The sequence below is a fragment of the Lacerta agilis genome, chromosome 1 (genome assembly GCF_009819535.1).
Source record: "Lacerta agilis isolate rLacAgi1 chromosome 1, rLacAgi1.pri, whole genome shotgun sequence".
Taxonomy (NCBI): Eukaryota; Metazoa; Chordata; class Lepidosauria; order Squamata; family Lacertidae; genus Lacerta; species Lacerta agilis.
This window is the reverse complement of record NC_046312.1, coordinates 84,004,232-84,023,754: the sequence shown is the minus strand read 5'-3', so window position 1 is coordinate 84,023,754 and position 19,523 is coordinate 84,004,232. Positions and strand designations below refer to the sequence as shown.

The window sequence follows — 19,523 nt, the reverse complement described above, 5'->3', positions numbered from 1 at the left end:
AACCACCCTGGGATCTTCAGATGAAGGGAGGTATACAAATATAATAGATAATAATAATAATTTTTCAAAATAGTATTGTGAATTAACATGCTTTGCCATTATGCTTACATTTTTCATTTACTGTTCGTTTGTAGCTTAATCTCTAGTCTCTGCCCTTTCAGATTAATACACACCCCTCCCCACATTCCCATCATGGAGAAGTATCATGTCTTGGAGATGATTGGCGAAGGCTCTTTTGGAAGAGTGTACAAGGGGCGTCGCAAATACAGTGCACAGGTAAGAGCACAAGGGAACAGGGGGATGGACCTCATCAATAGGCAAGGGAGTTAATTTAGGGAGAGTTGTTTCCAAAGATTGCTACATAAGAAGTCTGCTTCTGAGCCTGCAGTGGTCATTTTTCAGGCACAGGCAGAGGGGAAAGTAGTGTATGACACATTTCCAGCCTTTTTTTAAAAAAATTAATAATAATAAATTTTTGGCAGGTGGTGGCCTTGAAGTTTATTCCCAAAGTGGGTCGCTCACAGAAAGAGCTGAAGAATTTGCAACGAGAGATTGAGATAATGAGGGGGCTTCATCATCCCAACATTGTCCAGATGCTTGACAGTTTTGAGACTGATAAAGAGGTAAGGGGCTTGCTGGGATTCCTTTTTAAGTGTGGGAGGTGAGGAAGAAAAGGGTGTCTTCCTGGCTGTGTGGAAAGTCCCCAAGGAAGCAGAAAGGCCTGAAAATGGCTACATTTTGTTTGATGAAGTTTAGGTTATATGGTGTTCTCCAGATGTCCCAATGAGTACCTAGGAGGAGTGAACTAAAATTTAGCCATTTTGGTAACATCTATCTAAATTACACACCTTGTCTGTGGAGGTGTGAATTGCCATGTCAAGCCTATTGGTTCATGAGGCTGCATCAGGCGATTAACCTTCCAAGACCTATCAGCAGAATGACATTATCCAGAGTGTCCAACACACTTAGAGTTTGGATCTCTCCATAGGGACTTTCATCAGTCAAATAAAAATGTGTTGGTACCTGCTGCACACACTTCTTTTGATGGTGGTTTCCTGTAGGCTTCAGACAGTACAGAGAGCTTAGTCATACTGTCATTCCCCACCCACAAGTGTCCCACCTTTGAAAATGTTCTCATTGGAATTCTGTTCTTGTTTATCTCCTTCAGGTTGTAGTAGTGACAGATTATGCTGAAGGGGAGCTTTTTCAGATCCTTGAGGATGATGGGAACTTGCCTGAGGAGCAGGTAACTATGAGCAGAAGAGTGAGTGGGGATTCAGTGCAATGAATGATTCCAGGAATGGGAGAGTAGCTGGACTGTGGGTAGGTGTCAGTCTCTGCTAGGCCATAAACCCTCTAGCTGTGTACTTTGACATGAACCTGTTACATCTCCTAGAATAGTGACTGAGTTGCTTACAAGACAGGCCAATATCCCAATCTTAAAAAAAGATGATCTGAGAAACTAGAGACCCATCCCTCTGAATTTGATACCAGGGATGATATTAGAACAGATTAAATCAAGGAAAGGTTTAAGGAGGTATGTGTTTTTGTTTATTAATTTTTTAACCAATTTATATACTGCTCAATTTGGAATATCAAAAGTGGTGTATGGTACAATATAAAAACACAATAAACCATAAAACATTACAAACTCAGTATAAAATTCACCATGATTAGTAGTAGGAAGCTGCCTTGAGTCAAACCATTAGTTCATCTAGCTCAGTAATGTCTACTTTGACTGGCAGTGACTCTCCAGGGTTCTAGACAAGGGACATTGCTATCCCTATCTAGAGATGCTGGGGATTGAACCTGGGACCTTCTGGATGCAAAGCTCTACCACTGAGTTACAGCCCTTATCCTAAATAAATAAGAATATCTGGAGTCACACTTCAAGTAATGCATGAGTGAACAAAATATTTTTGAACTAGCGTTGAATCTGGAGAAGTCTGGCAGCAGATGGACACAATTACAGTCTTCAAATACCTGAAGGGTACATACAAGAGTGGAAATGCTTGCTCTTTGCTGCCCTCAATGATAAAACTAGATCTAGTCATCTTAGGATAATACAAGTAGATTTCTGTGTGTTGGGGAAGGACTTGTGATTCATAATTGAGGGGCATCGGCAAAGATAACAAAAAGGAATGGAAGTTTTATGCTGGAGATGTAGAGCATCCCTACAGGATTAAATGGGCTTTGCAAAGTATCAGGGTTGTCATTTTCTTTCAGGTGCAAGATATTGCCTCTCAGTTGGTATCAGCACTGTATTATCTGCACTCCCACCGAATCTTGCACCGTGACATGAAACCCCAAAACATCCTTCTTGGGAAAGGAGGAGTGATCAAGCTCTGTGACTTTGGGTAGGTACGTTAAGAACTGATCTCCCCAACCAATCTCTGGTCTCATTATTGAAAGGTCTCTGTTGTCTTCTTTCTTTCCTGGAAAGGTTTGCCCGTGCAATGAGTATTCATACCATGGTGCTGACATCTATAAAAGGCACACCACTGTATATGGCGCCTGAACTAGTGGAAGAGAAACCCTACGACCACACAGCTGACCTCTGGTCAGTGGGATGCATTCTGTATGAGCTGTGTGTGGGGACACCACCCTTCTATACCAACAGCATCTTCCAGTTGGTGAGCTTGATCATCAAGGACCCCATCAAGTGGCCAAAAAATATGAGCCCCAACTTCAAGGTAACTATACTTAAATGCCTTCCCCACTCCATCCAATGATCTCAGGGCAGGTTTAGATGCATTGCTTCGTTAGCCTCATTTTATCCACACACAAGAGCCCTGTAAGATAGATTGCCCTGCTAAGGGCCATCAAAGATATATTTTGCTCTAGAAGCTTATACTTTTGGGTTTCCCATGGCTCAAACTCAGCTATCTGTATCTCTGGCATTACACTGTATGTATCTGTGGTTTGAGATTGTTCTCTCCTTGGAATCTTGAACACCTTTGATTTTGTTCACTCATGCCACTTAGCCTCTTTCACACTGTTGGTGTGTATGTCTGAAAGGTAGAAATGCAGCTTTTAAGTGCATTTTCCAATCCTTATCCTATCCCACTGCCTGTGGGGATTAGACTGGGATAAGAGTGTACTTGCTAAGGCAGAGATGGCCTCCAATGATTTTGACTGAATCAGCCATAGCCAGCATGGTCAGTGGTTAGGGAAATGTTGTCCACAATGTCTGAAGGACACCACATTGCTACATCTGTGCCAAGGAATGTAGTTCTTGTGCAAACATGTTTTGGTGGTATTCAGGCCACTAGGTTTCTTTCTTAAGGCAGAATATGCAGCCACGTTTGCAAGACTTTTTTCAATAATCTTCAGAGCTAGAAACTTAAAAATGGAATGCTTTTTGTATGCATGGATTGGATAGACTCTTCCCACAGCGACCAAGGAGTTTCATTGGCTCCAAGGTTTTCCTGGTAAAATTAGCAGTTGGGGTTACAGACTGTAAGTAGTGTGAAGACGTGAAGTGACCATCTCTCATTACTGTGTAGAGCTTCTTGCAAGGCCTGTTGATGAAAGACCCTCGGCAGCGCCTGTCCTGGCCAGAGCTACTCTATCACCCCTTCATTGCAGGGCGGGTCACTGGTGAGTACCAGCTGCCATGCTTACTTGCAATTTCCCCCCATCTGCCTTTCCTTACAGAGCCCAATTCAAGCAAGCCCAGTCACCAACATGGACCTTTTCTTTTGCAGTGATTGATGACACAATGGATCAAGGCATTACCAACCCTTTCACCAGCAAACTGCCTCCTGAACTGCAGGCCCTGAAAGAGCAGCAGACAAACTCACTGGCCCCTCACAGTGGCCAGTCAAAGATCTTGAGGAAAGCACGGCAGAAAATGGCCCAGGAGGCTCGGAGAAAGGTGAGAGGCAGGTAGCGCCATTGCTGGCAAGGCGTCTTATGGTATGGTGGGGTCCGGTCCATTAGAATCTTCCTGTGTTGCTTGACTTCTTACAGGAGATGGGGAAATCCAGGGCTTCGTTTAAGGAAGGAACCCCCAAGGGGGTCCAGAGCCACACACGCAAAGCCTGCCTTGCTCAGACAGACCCCAGAGAAGTGAATTGGGCAGCTCCTGGCACTGGAGAACAGAGGCACCCTAGCCTTGGAGGAAAGGGAATGGAGTGGGAGCAAAAGGAACCTTCCCCCACACCTCGGTGAGAAGGAGGAGTTGAAATGTGTTTATTTTGTTGGGATTGTGGTATATGATACATGTGCAGTGGAAGTGTGGATCTAAAGCTTGCAGTACCAGACACCACACAGAATCAGAGTAAGGTCCAAATCTTTTACTGCTGTAGGCTCAGCAAAACAGCTCTGGATTAAGTTATAGAAACGTAAGTTCCAGCTTGCAGGCTTTTCAGATAGAGATACTGTTGCTCTAAGTAATACCAAATGACCAAGACAACACTGGAAACAAATGAATTAGCTGACATTTATATGTCCCAGCTTCTGCCAACCTAGCAGTTCGAAAGCATACCAGTGTGAGTAGATAAATAGGTATCACTGCGGCGGGAAGGTAAATGGAATTTCTGTGCTCTCTGGCACTCTTCACGGTGTCCCGTTGCACCAGAAGTGATTTAGTCATGCTGGCCACATGACCTGGAAAGCTGTCTGCGGACAAACACCAGCACCCTTGGCCTGAAAGCAAGATGAGTGCTGCACTCCATAGTCACCTTTGACTGGACTTAACTGTCCAGGGGTCCTTTACAAGAGAAAACCAAAGCTGGGGTGAGAACATTTCATTGCTGTGTAGCCTGCTTTCAGCCTCTCATCCCTCTTCTTCATGGACAGAGAGAATAGGATCACACAGGATTACGAGCGGGAATTCCCAGAGCTGAGGCCAGAAAGTGGCAGAGCAGAAGCACGAGGCAGACGCAGTATCGACACTGTGGATCTGGAAACTGAGGTGAGCGCATGGCCACGTACCACAGTCTTTTGCATAGCTGCAAGGAAGTACTTTCCTGGCTTTCTGATGGTGGTGGTCCCCACTGACTCAGTCTTGCCTCTTAGGAGTTGGATAGCGATGAGGAGTGGCAGCACCTGATAGATGCCACAGATCCTGCCCATGTGCAGCTGAGTGCCCCACTAAGCCTTCTCGGAGACCCTGCTTTTGTGCAGCGCATCCATGCCCGACTCAAGGATTCTGGTCAGCAGGTGAGTGTAGGGAAGGGCTAAATGTACACACACACACACAGAGAGAGAGAGAGAGAGAGAATGTTTGCTGTATGCTGGGTATGTCCTTCAGAAGCTAAGCGAGATTACCTACAGAGAGAAGAGGAAAGAAACTAGTGGAAACACTCTTTCCTTGTTGGATTCCTTTGGTAGTTTTGGCCTTTCAGCTAGCACATGATGAGCCACATACATAGAGACTAGGGACAGCTTGGAAAGATGGAGACTCTTAAGAATTGACAGAATATAGAGGTCTTGTAAAAATGTGTGGATCCTAGAAAGGAAGCTGGGCATATTGTTAACTCTTTTGTTGGGAGCAACATCTCATGGATGAATTTTGGGGTGACAAGGGTGTGCTGTGATGCTGTTGAAGACAGAGTGACTGTGGAATCAGTGGTTTGCACGGTGTTTCTAGAGCACTTTAGGCATTGGTGTGGGGAAGGTCTCTGTTTCTGCCATGACTCTTGCCCTGTATGGGGAAGAGTTGTATGTCCTATGTACATTTACCCCTTCTCCTTATACAGGTGCTGGAGGGAATGCTGGAGGGAGCTTCCCATCTTCGCCCTGCCCTCCATGTTACTGGCAACTTGTTAGGTACCCGCTGTGACACGGAGCTGTTGTACAACTTCTGCAGTGACACAGGATTATCCCACTTCCTCGTGGAGCTAGCGGGAAGCATCTTGGAGAGTATCAACGTCAAGCAGGTAGAGAAGAGGCATTCGCCAAAACAGGGTAGCCAACGTGGCGCCCTCCAGATGCTGTGGACTACAACTCCCTCCCTCCCAGCATGGCCAATGGTCAGGGATAATGACCACATTATCTGAAGGACACCATGTCGGCTACTTGCATTTTGAAGAGTTAAAGCATCTAGGTGCATAGCAGGCTGTTTTGGCCTTTCAGCTTGCACATGATGAGCCACATACATAGAGACTAGGGACAGCTTGGAAACATGGAGACTCTTATTGGACTATAATCCAAACTAAGCATATAGTATTTGGATTTTTTTAAAAAAGAAGGTTCATTATGTAAAAGTATTTAACTTGCACAAGGTTAAAAGCACTGTTAAGAGTGTTCTGCAGAATCTGGGATATTTCGACAATACTCATAAGCAGTTAGGAAGAATAGGAGGTATGAATGGTGGACAAGGGGTTAGGAACCAAGGGCTTGGCTGAGTAACTTTATCACCTGGTTGCTTGAAACCTCCAGGGTGTCTGACCCTACCACAGCTGATACCAGCATGTTTCAAATATATGTAGATAACTATGGGAACTAAAAGCTTTTATTGGTGAGATTATTTAAAAGCCTCCTTCTTTGATTCCAAATTTTGTGCTGCATGGAGTTCACTCTGTAATGGAAAACAGTCTTTCCTCTACAGATTCTGTGCATCTTTACAAAGGTTAAATTTGGCACAGAATTCAACCCACTTTACTCAGAACTCTGTTAGTTTCCTCCTCCTCCCATTCTTCTTACCTTGGCAGATGATTCCAATAGTTCTTCTTGATTACTGGTTCTTTCTGTGGGGTACCTAACCAGTTGGAATCCAGCCCCAAGAACACATACTTCTCTTTCTTTCCCACAGCAGCCCTGGTACATCACCCTACTGATAGACTTAATCACTGTCCTGTCAGCCTACTTTGCCAGTGATTTCAACCGACAGCAGAGTGGAAAGAAGCAAAGGTAAGGCACTTTCATGGCAGATGAGATATGAAGGTGAATTATGCTGTGTTGTCGGCAGTATGGGAGTAGGCAAAATTAAAGCACAGTGTGCATGAATACAGTAAATACAAAAAAAGCAGTTTCATTCCACACTCCGGTGCCTTGTGTCATTATTTAGTCTGAGAACTGGAAATGGCATATAATGTCCTTAGTCACCTGTCATCATACAGGTTCTGAGCATTACACAATTATACAGTACTGGCCAAAGAAAGTGAAAATCTGAGTGCCTGTGTTGAGCTCATTGCCATGTTTCAAGGCTAAGCTTCTATGTCAAATCTATAAACACAGATACTTCTCTAGTTTGCAGGCATTCCACAATTCTGCCAGTCGCTTCCTTGCCCTGTTACCTGCACTGCTGGCTCAGCCCACAGACCAAGAGAGCAGGCTGCAAGAACAAAGCCTGATGGTAAGGGTCCCTTTCAAGCCTCCTGTCTCCTAGTTACTCATCTTCATCTTGTCTCACCCTCTCTCCCTCTCCCTTAAGCATCCTTTTAATGCTTAATGCTCAATTTAATTTCACTAAATTTAATTTAAGGGAAACTATATTACATTTAATTCAGTTTTATTCTCAATTTAATGCTCACTTCTCCCTGCCTACCCCTGGAACCTGTGTGTTTTAAGGCTTGAGACAGAAATGGGTTCCAACCTGGAGTTTGACTTTTTCAAAGATGAGGAGCAGCTATTGTTCCTTCATCCCAAAATATATGATATTTGTAGTGCATTCATTTCTGTGCCCTCTTTTGCCTTTGGCTACATGCGGCATAGCATAGGGCTTCTGGAAGGCTGCCCAGAAGGGAATGCAGGCCTCAGGTTGAAAAAGTCTCCCCACTCTTGCTCTAGGCTCCCCACGTCTCCCAGACCTATACTATCCTCACTGCAACAGCATCCCTTGTCTCTTATCCTTACAGTGCTTCACCCACTTGTGTGAGAGCATGGATTGTGCCTGCCCATCCATCTCCATTCCCTTTTACACCAGCTTGTTTGAGGAGCATCACCCCCTTCTGAATGCGCTCTGCCATGGGGCTAGCTGTAAACAGCCAGCTCAGGAAGGTAACAAATGCTGTGGAGAACGTGCCCATCTGACTGCAAAATGCCTCCTGATTCCAGACTAAACATCTGGAAGAACTTTCTGACAGTAGGAACTGTTCAACAGTGGAGTGGTCTCTCTCGGGAGGTGGTGGACTCTTTTTAAGCAGAGGTTGGATGGTCATCTGTCATGGATGCTTTAGTTGAGATTCCTGTATTGCAGGGGGTTGGACTAGATGAACCTTGGGGTTCCTTCCAACTCTACAATTCTATGAGAATAGGCCTTTTCAGTGGTGGCTGCCTGATTATGGAATGCTCTGCCCAGAGAGGCAAGCCTAGTGCCATCTCTATTTTTATGTGCCAGGCAAAAATGTTTCAGTTTACCTTTTCACTCTTAATTTGATGGTTTAAAGGTAGGATGGATGTAGTAGACCTCTCTTTTATATGGAAGGTGCATTTTTAGGTTTTTATTCTGTTTTAGTTTTAATATTTGTACTATTCTAGTAAGTTGCTTTGGGTCCACTTTGTGAAAAAAGAAATAAATAAAAGTAGACAGTAATAGATAATATTATTGTAAGTGGCATTTCTGTTCCACTTCCAGTTGGTGTATTTAACCTTACTTGGTGTATTCGGTTTGCTCCCCAACCCCCAACAGTGTTTCCCAAAGAAGCAAAGGCAGTGCAAGAGTGGAGTGAACACTTGGCAGCTGCCTCTACTGCAGCCCTAGCTGCATCCTGCGGCATCCCAGGAGGGCACAGCACATGTTATAAGGCCAAAAAGCAGGTGGGAGTTTTATTGGCATTTATGTTTCTGAGAAGTTGGCTATAAAGCTCCCTCAAGTGGTGGAAACTGATAATGGTGTTAGCACTGAAGGCAAGGGATTTCCATTGCAGATCTCTCAGCAAGTAGCCGAGAAGCTCATTGAGAAAGATAATGACCTGTTGCCAAGTCTTCTCTCAGGAATTGAGCACTCTGCCTCTTCTCTCAATGGGTTGAAGGTAACGCATCTCCCCATGTTCCTTTTGCTTCTCTGGGAGTCGGGGAATTGGTGCCCAGGGCATCTTATCCTTGGAGGCAACATGCATTCCATTTTCCCTCCTCACTGGGGAAGAAAGTGATGATGCCTCGGTGGTCTGATCTTGTTTTGCATTTCCATCACCCAGGTCCTGTATGCCTGTTGCCATGTCAGTCCGACTCTGTGCCATCACTTAGCAACTCCAGAAAGGCTGAGTTCCCTGATCTGTGCCCTGCAAGGCAAGGTATTTATTTATTCTGAAACTGCAAAGAGAACTGCCTCATCATGAGCACATGCAAAGTCTCAGCCCTAAGAAGGTGGGGTGGGGGAGAAAGGAAGCTGCCTCTTACCAGGTCAAACTATTTTTCCATCTGATATTGTCCACTCTGACTGGAAGTGGCTTTCCCTGGTCTCAATCAGGGGGTCTTTCTCGTCAACCTGCTCCCTGATTCTTTTTTAACCGGAGATGCTGGGGTTTGAGAGTTAATGAGCAAGGAACTGGAAACTGTATCAGGGAAAGGATGGTGTGGAAACAGGAGAGGCATTCCAATGTGATTGGCATGGGCAGGGGAGGGGCACTGAGATAACCATGGTTTAGTTGAGAGGAACATTGGGTAGCTTCTCTTTGCAGTGGGTATGGGGTGGAAAGGTGATGGTTTGTGGGGTCACTGTTTCAGGACTGAGCCTTGTCTCTTTGAAAGGTCCCACTGACTGAAGTGGCACAAGTACAGGCAGCTGAAGCCTCACTGAGACTCTTCTCCATCCTGCTCCTCCAGCTACAGATCCTCCCACCTCAGTAAGAGTTGTTGCTTTGGCACAGTTCGTATTCTTGCCTTGACTGCTTGGGAAGAAGGGAAAGGGCTCGCAGAGACTTAACTTGAGTGGTGTGGATTGGCAAGAAGTAAGGAGAGTCAGTGCTCCAATGGGGAGGCGCTTGACAAAAAAAGGGAAACTGGAAATGTCCAACACAACCCTGGTTTTGAGGGATATGCCCCATCGCAAAATGTGCCATTCCAAGAGATGTTTTGCAGGAAGATGTGCAATGGTGCTTCACTGCTTGCTCAGAGTGGGGCCTAGTAGCAATAGCCTCCCAGCTATTTACACAGAGTATACATAAGGAGAGAGCTGGCACCTGTGTTAAGGTCTAGACTTTTGGTGACTGTAAGCTGTGCCGAACTGATGGTTTCTTAGTCTGAAGCAGAAACTATCCAGCAGTGAGCAACAATGCTGCCAAGAAGTTTTCTTGATGCTTAGAAAATGAAATTACTGGTTTTTAGGATTCCACTGAAGCCGTTACATGACATAACCACATTTTTGAGCCACAGTGCAGCCCCAGCCTTAGTTTTCGGCTGCCGTTCCTTTTCCAGGCACACACTTAAGCAGACATCCCCAAACTCAGCCCTCCAGATGGTTTGGGACTACAACTCCCATCATCCCTAGCTAACAGGACCAGTGGTCAGGGATGATGGGAATTGTAGTCCCAAAACATATGGAGGGCCAAGTTTGGGGATGCCTGCACTTAAGTGTCTGGCGAGTATTGCTAGCTTTGAAGATGAGGGCCTTGGCATTTGTTGCTTCATCCTTCTAATGCTGTTATTTCTTTGATTGTGGTTTAGGTCTGAAATAGTGCTGAAGGAAGCCATGGCTCTTTTCAACCATGCAACATCTACCTCTGTTTTAGTGAGTAATCTCTACTCTGGGGTAGAGTTTAGAACTGTCTATATAGATTCTTTTACCCCATATGTGTAATCTGATTGTCAGTAGCCCCAGCTGTAGGTTTGTACTCAAGAGAAACTCTTCCACACTGCACCCAATGGCGAGTGATGGATTCTCACTAAGGTCAAGGAAAGTACCAAGCTGTTATCTTCCCCCACACAGTTGGAGGTATTGTAGGCAGAGCTCTACAAGCTGCGAAAAAGAGGTATCCCACTGTTCCCACATGTCCCACAAGTGTGTACTAGATACTTCTAGACTGCAAAGAAATGGCATGGTCTGCCTGTTACCCTTTCATGCCAGAGGTATCGGAGTTGGACTTCTGTAGACTATGAAGGAGAAAGCAGCATTGCCATTCCTGCGGGGAGTCTAATAACTAGATTTGCATCCAGTGCAACTAAAGAAGACATTCTGGCCATTCCTGCACACAGAGGGGTCTCTCTTTCTTATGCAGAGTGCCGCAGGATTGCTGCTGACATACTTCATTCAGAATGGCGCCACTGTGATGCTCAGGCAAGAGGAAGCAATGGCCATTATAGCTACTGTATTCACAGAACCTGCGGAGGTAAGAAACCAGCTCCAAACAGACAGGGGCAAATCAGGACACATAGGCCACTGGCTGTGTCATGCTTGCCATGCCATATAGTGGCTGACTTTGAGGTCACTGTCTCAGGTCTAGTCCTTTCTCTTGGTGTCTTTCAGCTATGCCTGCCACCTCCCATGGGAGCTGGCTTCTATGATGGGCTCCTGCTCTTGATGCTGCAGCTGTTAAGCCAGGTATGACTTCATGCCCCACCAAGCAGCTCCCTTGCATTCTCTAGAGCAGCACTGGCCAACCTGGTGACCTCCAGATGTTGCTAGATTGTAACTCCCCTCAGCCCCAGCCAGCATGTGGTCCAACAAACAGTTATGGTCTAACATCTGGGGCACCTGGTTGGCAAAGGCTGCACACAAATGATCCAGGAGGTATTAGGGAAAGTATTTGCTGTTAGGTGAAACAGAATGGGGTAGGGTAAGAAATGGCCCTGCTTAATTCCGCCAAGGCCGTGTGTAGCCCCTCAGCTCTTGGCAGTAGGGAACTGGCTCTCATCCAGGTGCTGTCCTGTCTGTTCATGGACTTCCTTGGAGGTTGCCCTATCCACAACTGGAAGGGCCACTTTGGGTCAAAGGACGGAGCAGCCCTCCCCAACCTGGCATCCTCAATGTTTTGGGCCACAATTGTCATCACCCCAACCATTTTCTAATCTATGCTTAACTGGGACTGATGGAAGACGGAGTCCCAAACATCTGGAGGGCACCAGGTTGGGTAACACCGAGATAGAGAAAGACAGCAGAGTCTAGAACTGGACCTAAACAACCCAGTTTGCTAACATAGTTATATAGATATGATAATTTCCAAGCATATTTTCTGGCTAGGTGGCTCAGTTCTTTCTATAGAATTTGAAAGTTTAATAAAATACTGTTGAGGACATTGCACTATTCTTATCTACAATTTGCTGTGTATGTATATTTGTGCGTGTGTGTGAAGAAACTCCAGCAAAATTCTCACCTATAGCCACCTGCATATTACCACATTGTTTTCCCCCCTCTTATGGACTAGAAGTTTGCTTCCACCCAATTAACATATACTGTGATAGTTTAAATGTAATAAAACAAAAGCAGAGTCTAAGGATTCTGCAGGATTGACTCTGTTCCATCTTTGAAAATATATGTTGCAGTTTGTGGTGATGAAGACCTTAAATTCCCTAGCAAAATGGGGAGGGCAGTTCACTCCCTGCCCTTTCTGGGCATATCAGCTGAGTTATGTGCAGCAATTCCTCTTAGTGGATGCCGAGCTTCATGCTTTTTAGATACAGATGGGAAGAGAGGTCCAGTCAGAAAGGGTTTAGGTCTGTCAGGCTACAGAGGGCGCATCCATGGAATTAAGGTGTCTCCAATGAGCCAAATCCTTGAGCTGCAATGCAGAATAGGGTGTTTGGGCTCCCATCTCACTGCTCTAGGGCTTGTTCCTCTTCTGTCAGGGAGATGCAGCACTAGTGCGAGAGTTTGCTACCTCCGAACTCTGGGGCATCGTGTGGCATCGCTTTGCCATGGTGCTCCACTTGACTTCTCAGGAGCCAGTGATGGAAGGAGAGACCCCGAGAGCTGGCCAGCAGGCACCAGAGCCATACTGGAACCTCATCTCACCACAAGGTACAAAGTGGCTTTCCTTTAGTAAGAACCACCCCATATTGCCTCTTGGGTGTCTCCTCTTGCTATTTATGCATCAGAAGAGAGAGCTGAGGAGGTTCATCTTTGTGAGGCTGTACATAAGGATGCTCACAATCTTTCCATGGTGCCAGGCCTGGTTCTGGCAGTCACCTCTCCGATTGGGAAAGGCAAGGGGACATTGAATAGGTGGCTAAGGGGTAATCACTCGTACTTTCCCTGCTGTAGGAACCTTGCTCTTCCTCAGCTTAGCCCTCTTCATCTTCACACGAGAGCCTCACCAGTGCCTTCTCCAGCTGGGCCAGCCCAATGGGGTCATGATGGCAACCCTGAGCAAGCTGCTTGAACCTGGCTTCCTGACTCACTTGGCACAAACGTGAGTGATAAATCCAGGGCTGAGCTATAGAATGCTGCTGGAGGGGGATGAGGGCAGGGGGCTGCTGCATAGAAATATACTTGTCATTTACCCAAACACAGCACAGCAATACAGTCTCCCTCACCCCTGATTTTGGTCTAGCTCCTCCCCTTCTTACCAACTCCCATTTTCAGCAAGAAAGCTGCCCCAAGACGCTGCCTCAAGTGGATGATATGCAACCTTCTGCGTCCCTATGTTCAATCTTAGGAATGTTCCAGATACATGCAGCTGAACTTGGCTTTCTAACCACCGTTGTTTTTATATTAAAGATGAGGTTTTTAGGATTATACTTGTCCATAAAGGTTTTTATTGAGCAGGCGATTAGATTAGATTAGATTAATTAGATTAGAAAGAGGCACAAGTTGTGCTCTGCATATCTCCCAAACTCTCCTCAGTTTCAGCTTATTATTACAGCAGCCCTAAAAGGTAAAGGTAAAGGGACCCCTGTCCATTAGGTCCAGTCGTGTCCGACTCTGGGGTTGCGGCGCTCATCACGCTCTATAGGCCAAGGTAGCCGACGTTTGTCCGCAGACAGCTTCCAGGTCATGTGGCCAGCATGACAAAGCCACTTCTAGCGAACCAGAGCAGCGCACGGAAACGCTTTTTACCTTCCCGCCGGAGCAGTCCCTATTTATCTACTTGCACTTTGATGTGCTTTTGAACTGCTAGGTGGGCAGGAGCTGGGACCGAGCAACGGGAGCTCACCCCGTCACAGGGATTCGAACCGCCGACCTTCTGATTGGCAAGCCCTAGACTCTGTGGTTTAACCCACAGCGCCACCTTATTCCTTGTCCTCTTCCAAATTTTGCTGATGTATTTGATTCCTAATTACAAAAATTACAATCAAAGTAAGGTGTGCACATTAAGCCTATTTCTGCTTTGGTATAACATAGCTTGAGCATATTTGCTTCTTTTATGAAAAGCAGCGGTTTGGCTCAGAGCAATTAACTTAGAGGCTCTCCAGGGTTTCAGACTGGAGTCTTCTTTCTCGGCCCCATATGGGGACTGAACCTGGGGCATTTTGCATGCAAAATATGCATATTGAGCAACAACCCTCCCCTTACTGTTCTTGTGGCATGGTTACTAATAGATATTGTTTCACTAGGCTGTTTTCTTCAAGCATCTGGTGCTTACTATTGCAGCCCAAATATACTTACAGCTGGAAGTTAACATCTCACTGACAGCTTTCCTCCCTCTTCCAGGCAGATGCGAGAGGATGGTGACCTAGAGCTGGTGTCAGCTGTTGTGCTCCAAATTTGCCAGCTGTTCTGTTTCCCCTTTGCTCTGGACATGGACCCTGAAACTTTAGAGCTTATCACAACAGGTCTAAGGGACTCTGAAATCGCTGCACGGTTACTCCAGGTAAAGCTTTTCTCATGTCGGTCATCTAAGCACTAGAAAAGGGAAGCCGGGGGAAGGATCTTACCTCTCTTTTCCCCTTTTGCCCAAGGATGCAGACTCTGCTTTAGCCAGACCAGTTGTCCTGCTCCACACAAAGCAATGCCTTCCATCCTGATGCATAGTGGCTGTGCTTATGTGGATGCACTCAAAAAACTGCTTTTTATAAAATGAGGCACCAAATGCCCTTTTTGAAAGTGGTTGTAGGCTGGGGAAGGGATGGAAATGCCAGCCTCATAAAAGCATAAGGGGATTTTTACCCTTTATGGGAAACATTTTTAGAATGATAAAGGTTCAGAGTTATGTCCAACAAAGCTGTCCAGTTTGTGGAAAGACTACAAATAGATTTTGTGGCTAGGATGAGGAAAGGAAGTTCCATTGCATAAGCAGCAGTCTTTGCACAAACACAACTTTGCTGGTGCCAACTTCATACTGGTATGACACTTCGAGACACCATTCTGCTTTTGCTTTCTTTGTAGGCCTGCATTCACCACCTTCCCTTCTCAGAGACTGAGTTGCCATTGAGTCTCCTGTGCCACTTGGTGCTGAGCGACGAGGGAGTCATTGAGCAGGTGGTGGGGGTGGCTGCCTCAAAGCATGCTGTTGCCTTCTTGTCTGCTATTTTGCTATCAGACCAAGTAGCCCTTACTGCAGACTTGCTCTCCCTGCTCACCCACATAGCCCGGGCCAGTCCAGCTCACCTGCCTTTCCTACAGAGACTCCTATGTGGTTCAGACTCTGCTCCCCAGCCACTGAGCCACCTGCTGTGCCACCAAGAATGCCTGGTTCGTGCCAAAACGTGCAGCCTTTTGGGGAACTTGCTGCGCCACAGACAGGGGTTTCCCCAGGTTCTGCAGGACCAGATTGGGCTGCTGGAACATCTGCTAGAACGCCTTTCAGATGAGGACGAACATGTGCGACGCTCAGCCAGCTTTGCTGTCGGCAATGCAGCCTACCAGGCTGGCCCTCTTACTCCAGCTCTCAGCAAAGCAGTCCCTTGGGTTGTTCAGCTCCTGAGTGATCCGCAAGCCAAGACCCGCTGTAATGCGGCTTCAGCACTGGGCAACTTGGGCCACCAGTCGGTGGAACTGGAGGATTTACTGATCCAGAGCAGGGTACCTGGTCGTCTATTGGATGTGGCCTGCCATGATTCACAACCAGCTGTGCAAGAGGCAGCACTCATTGCTCTTCGATCTATTGGCCAGCAGCCCAGGATCCACCAGGTATTAGTTCAGCAACTGGAGGGAAAAGACTCGGCCAGCTGAGGGCAGGCCCTAATAAACCAGCAGTCAGATTTATTGTGCTTCAGTTAATTCCTGACAATGCATAACAGAAGCCTTATTACAAGGTTACCTGCCATGGTTGTTGAGGATAATGAAGCTTTGCTTGCTGGTGAAGAATTGAGGTAAAAAAAGAAAATGACATTGGTAGGTTCTTGTTAGGGGGGAAAACCTTGAGAGTTCATTGCTGCTATTAGCTGCCATATTGTCTTGACCCCTCCTTTCTATGACAGAAGCACTTTACAAACAGCCAGTGTGTGATAACTGCTAATTAAGATGACAAAGCAAGTCAGCTATCAATATAACTCAACCTGTTCCATTCTTTCAAAAAGTTGCACATAAGTGAGCTCCAAACTATCCCACCACTGGATTCTCAAGGAATAGATGTTTTTTCATGATAACATTCTGTTGTTTCCAAGTGTCCCTGAGCTTATATTAGGTCATCCAACAGTAGATCTCATTCTTCCTTTACCTAGTTACAATCATCACTTTTTATGTGTAAGGGTGGTATCCAATGCACTTGCTCAGTTAGTGCAAGGATTGGCATCTGTGCAGTGGAACTCTCCTTGATTCTTGTGCACCTCACACCTTCCCCAAATTTGCTTTCGATGGCTGTGGAAGCCCCTGTAACAGATTTAGAGGGTATGCAGAGAGGAAGGGGAGTTACTTTGCACAGCCAAAAGGCCTTATACCAACAGTACACTGAATACAACCCTAAGTTGCTAGACCCCTTTCTATGAAAACATGACTGTGTTCTCCAAGAATCATAGAATTGTAAAGTTGGGAGGGTTCCTGAGGATCATCTAGCCCAACCCCCTGCAATGCAAGAATCTCAACTATATCATATGTGACAAGTGGCCATCCAACCTCCGTTTAACAACTTCAAAGGAAGGAGAGTCCAACACCTCTCATGGGAGTCTGTTCGTTCCACTGTTGAACAGCTCTTACTGTCAGAATGACATCTTTCTCAGTACCAGACGTTGAAGATACACTGGAGTTATGAGGCTCTCTATGGAGTCCTAATGCTGTGTTATTCACATTGAGGGAGTTACCATAATTACTCAAAGGGAGGCCTTGTTTTCAGTCCTATCCCCAACATAACATATTCCTCAATCAGCTGTGCATTACTTGCAGTAGATGGAAGTCCCAACACAGTGTCCTGATAATGCAGAAGTGATGTTGGAGGCAGGATTAAAAACACAGGCCTTCTCGTAAGTAATTGTGGTAATGCCCTACATAGCTTAGCACAATAGGCTATGTCAGGGCACAACATTTATCTGTCCTAATCTCCTTTCCAGGTGCTGGTGTCACTCGGAGCAAGTGAAAAGTTGGAAGCACTTTCATGTAACAAACCTCAGACTAGTGCCTACAGCAGCCCACGCCCCTCATCATCAAGGCATTGTAAGAAATTGATCCACCTCCTGCAGCCTGCACACAGTGCCTGAGAATTCAAGAGGGTTCCAATATGCTCTTCCTTCCAAACACCAGAGGTTTGGAGAACCATGGAGCTGAAATATCATTGCAGCTACTGTCTTGGAATGGCCTTCAATATGCCAAAATGTCAAGAGCGCGCTAGTCTTTCTAGTGAAGTTGGAAGTAGTTGGAAGCAGATCTCTGTTTTACATCATCTGAACAGAGCTGCCACAGTCCGCTGTTCAGTAAGGACACCTTCCAAGCACCATTTTCCTGCTATGAACCATCCACGGAAACAGCCAAGCTGCTGTGTTCTCCTACCTAAACAAGACATGTGTAGCTCATGTGTTGCAAAAATCCTAGCTCAGTGCACTCTGCATTAAGTGCCTTGGGATATTGGTCTTTTATGAAGTTGTTTTTTCTTTTTTTCCTGAGAATTTCTTCCTTTCCCCTTGAAGAAGAAGAGTGGACAGCCACAAATCACCAAGCATCCCTACTTAAAAGCAGAAAAGAGAACAGTGGCATTGCTGGCCAGAATAAAGTAGTTCCTCTTTTGCTTTGATTTTTGCAGCTTAAGTTGTGGACCAGAAGGCAGAAAGCATTTTCAGTTTTTGTTACGAGTTATAGTATCCCCGCAGAGCCTCTGATCAACTGTAATGGATTGCATGCATTATTTGTTTCAGTTTTTTTTTATATTTAATAGTGTGCTTTTGTAATAAAACCTGGTTTGTTTTCTCACATGTTCCTCCATATGGATGTAGCCTAGAGGCAGTTGATTGAAGAGAATTGAATCCCACCCAGAGGTCTTAAAAATTAAGTTGTGGGTGCAGAATGGCATCCACTCATGCAACAGGGCTCCCTCTTCCCCTAAAAACTGTGCAAGAGGAGACCTCATTCCATGCATACCTACACTGAGTACTACACTGAATTACACCCTATGCCAAAAACACACTTAGATGCAGAAACTAAACATTTTGCCACATAATGTACCTAACATGAAACATTTGTTACAAAATTGAACATGCAAAATTATCTTCCATATTTGTGTTGGAGTGGGGGAATGTACAAAGAAAAGTGGGTAGCCGTGTTGGTCTGCCATAGTCGAAACAAAATAGAAAATTCTTTCCAGTAGCACCTTAGAGACCAACTGAGTTTGTTCTTGGTATGAGCTTTCATGTGCATGCACACTTCTTCTGATACACTTCAGTGTATCTGAAGAAGTGTGCATGCACACGAAAGCTCTTACCAATAACAAACTCAGTTGGTCTCTAAGGTGCTACTGGAAAGAATTTTCTATTTTGTAAAGAAAAGTAAGGCAATTCTAAACACATTTAGCTGTAAAAAAGCTTTGCTGAACATTGTAGGGCTTACTTCTGCATAAATGTGGATATGTGAGCCATAATCTTACACTCAAATAAAAGCAGGCTTTTGTGGGAGCTACTGTATCATGCAGTGTGTCTGAGATAAGAAAATGCAGGCTCGGGCTTGAAATGCAATCCTCCAAGCCTCACTATCTAATCCTTAGGACTCTTCTTCACAGCCCTTAGCAGTCCTGCTTGAACATTTTTGCCTGGCTGAAATGTGTCCTAGCATTGTGATAATGCCCTTTGCTTGCCTGGATATAGGATAGAAAGATCCTACAGTTCAAAGTTAAAATTTACCATCACCAGCACTAGCAGGTGGTCCTTGGAAGCCTGCCTGAAGGGAATGCAGCCCATATGCTGAAGAACCCAATGCACCTGTAGTCAACTAATAAGCTTAGCACTGTTTGTTTGGAAAGTCCATCTTTGCTGTGAATGGGGGGCTGAACTCCTGGAACACTAGGTGTAGAGCCCATAGAATCAAAAGCAGCTAAACTGGATTAATCTACTTGTTTTGAGAATCTAGCAGAAAAGGAAGCTGAACTGACAACGGTTTCCACATTGCATGGGAGATCTTAGGTTAGGAGAGTTATAGCTGTATCTCTGTTCCTTTACTTTACCCAGATATCCAACCTCAAATGACACCTGCTGTTAATAGGCTTTACAGATTTCTCAGTTATCTTAGGGTAGCATTAAATGAGAGGCAATAAAGGGGAACAGCAGCATTAAGAAACCATCTCAAGCTGTTGTGTCCATTAGTATGAAGAACAAAGTTCTATTCTTCACTCCAAATGCAC

At 45.5% G+C, this 19,523-nt stretch overlaps 1 protein-coding gene across 1 annotated transcript; it reads left to right on the top strand.

Moving 5' to 3' along the window:
- Positions 1 to 166: 166 nt before the first annotated feature.
- On the top strand, positions 167 to 17,973 carry STK36 (serine/threonine kinase 36). The gene is made up of 26 exons (XM_033160852.1): positions 167 to 276; positions 483 to 623; positions 1,169 to 1,246; positions 2,227 to 2,357; positions 2,444 to 2,693; positions 3,507 to 3,600; positions 3,708 to 3,877; positions 3,973 to 4,169; positions 4,804 to 4,918; positions 5,023 to 5,166; positions 5,706 to 5,885; positions 6,761 to 6,858; positions 7,198 to 7,303; positions 7,806 to 7,947; positions 8,579 to 8,706; positions 8,817 to 8,921; positions 9,087 to 9,182; positions 9,640 to 9,734; positions 10,555 to 10,618; positions 11,106 to 11,216; positions 11,354 to 11,428; positions 12,673 to 12,844; positions 13,088 to 13,235; positions 14,477 to 14,636; positions 15,152 to 15,895; positions 17,251 to 17,973. The coding sequence occupies exons 1-26, from the start codon at positions 193 to 195 to the stop codon at positions 17,395 to 17,397; spliced, it is 3,975 nt and encodes a 1,324-aa protein (XP_033016743.1). The 5' UTR covers positions 167 to 192; the 3' UTR covers positions 17,398 to 17,973.
- Positions 17,974 to 19,523: the final 1,550 nt, after the last annotated feature.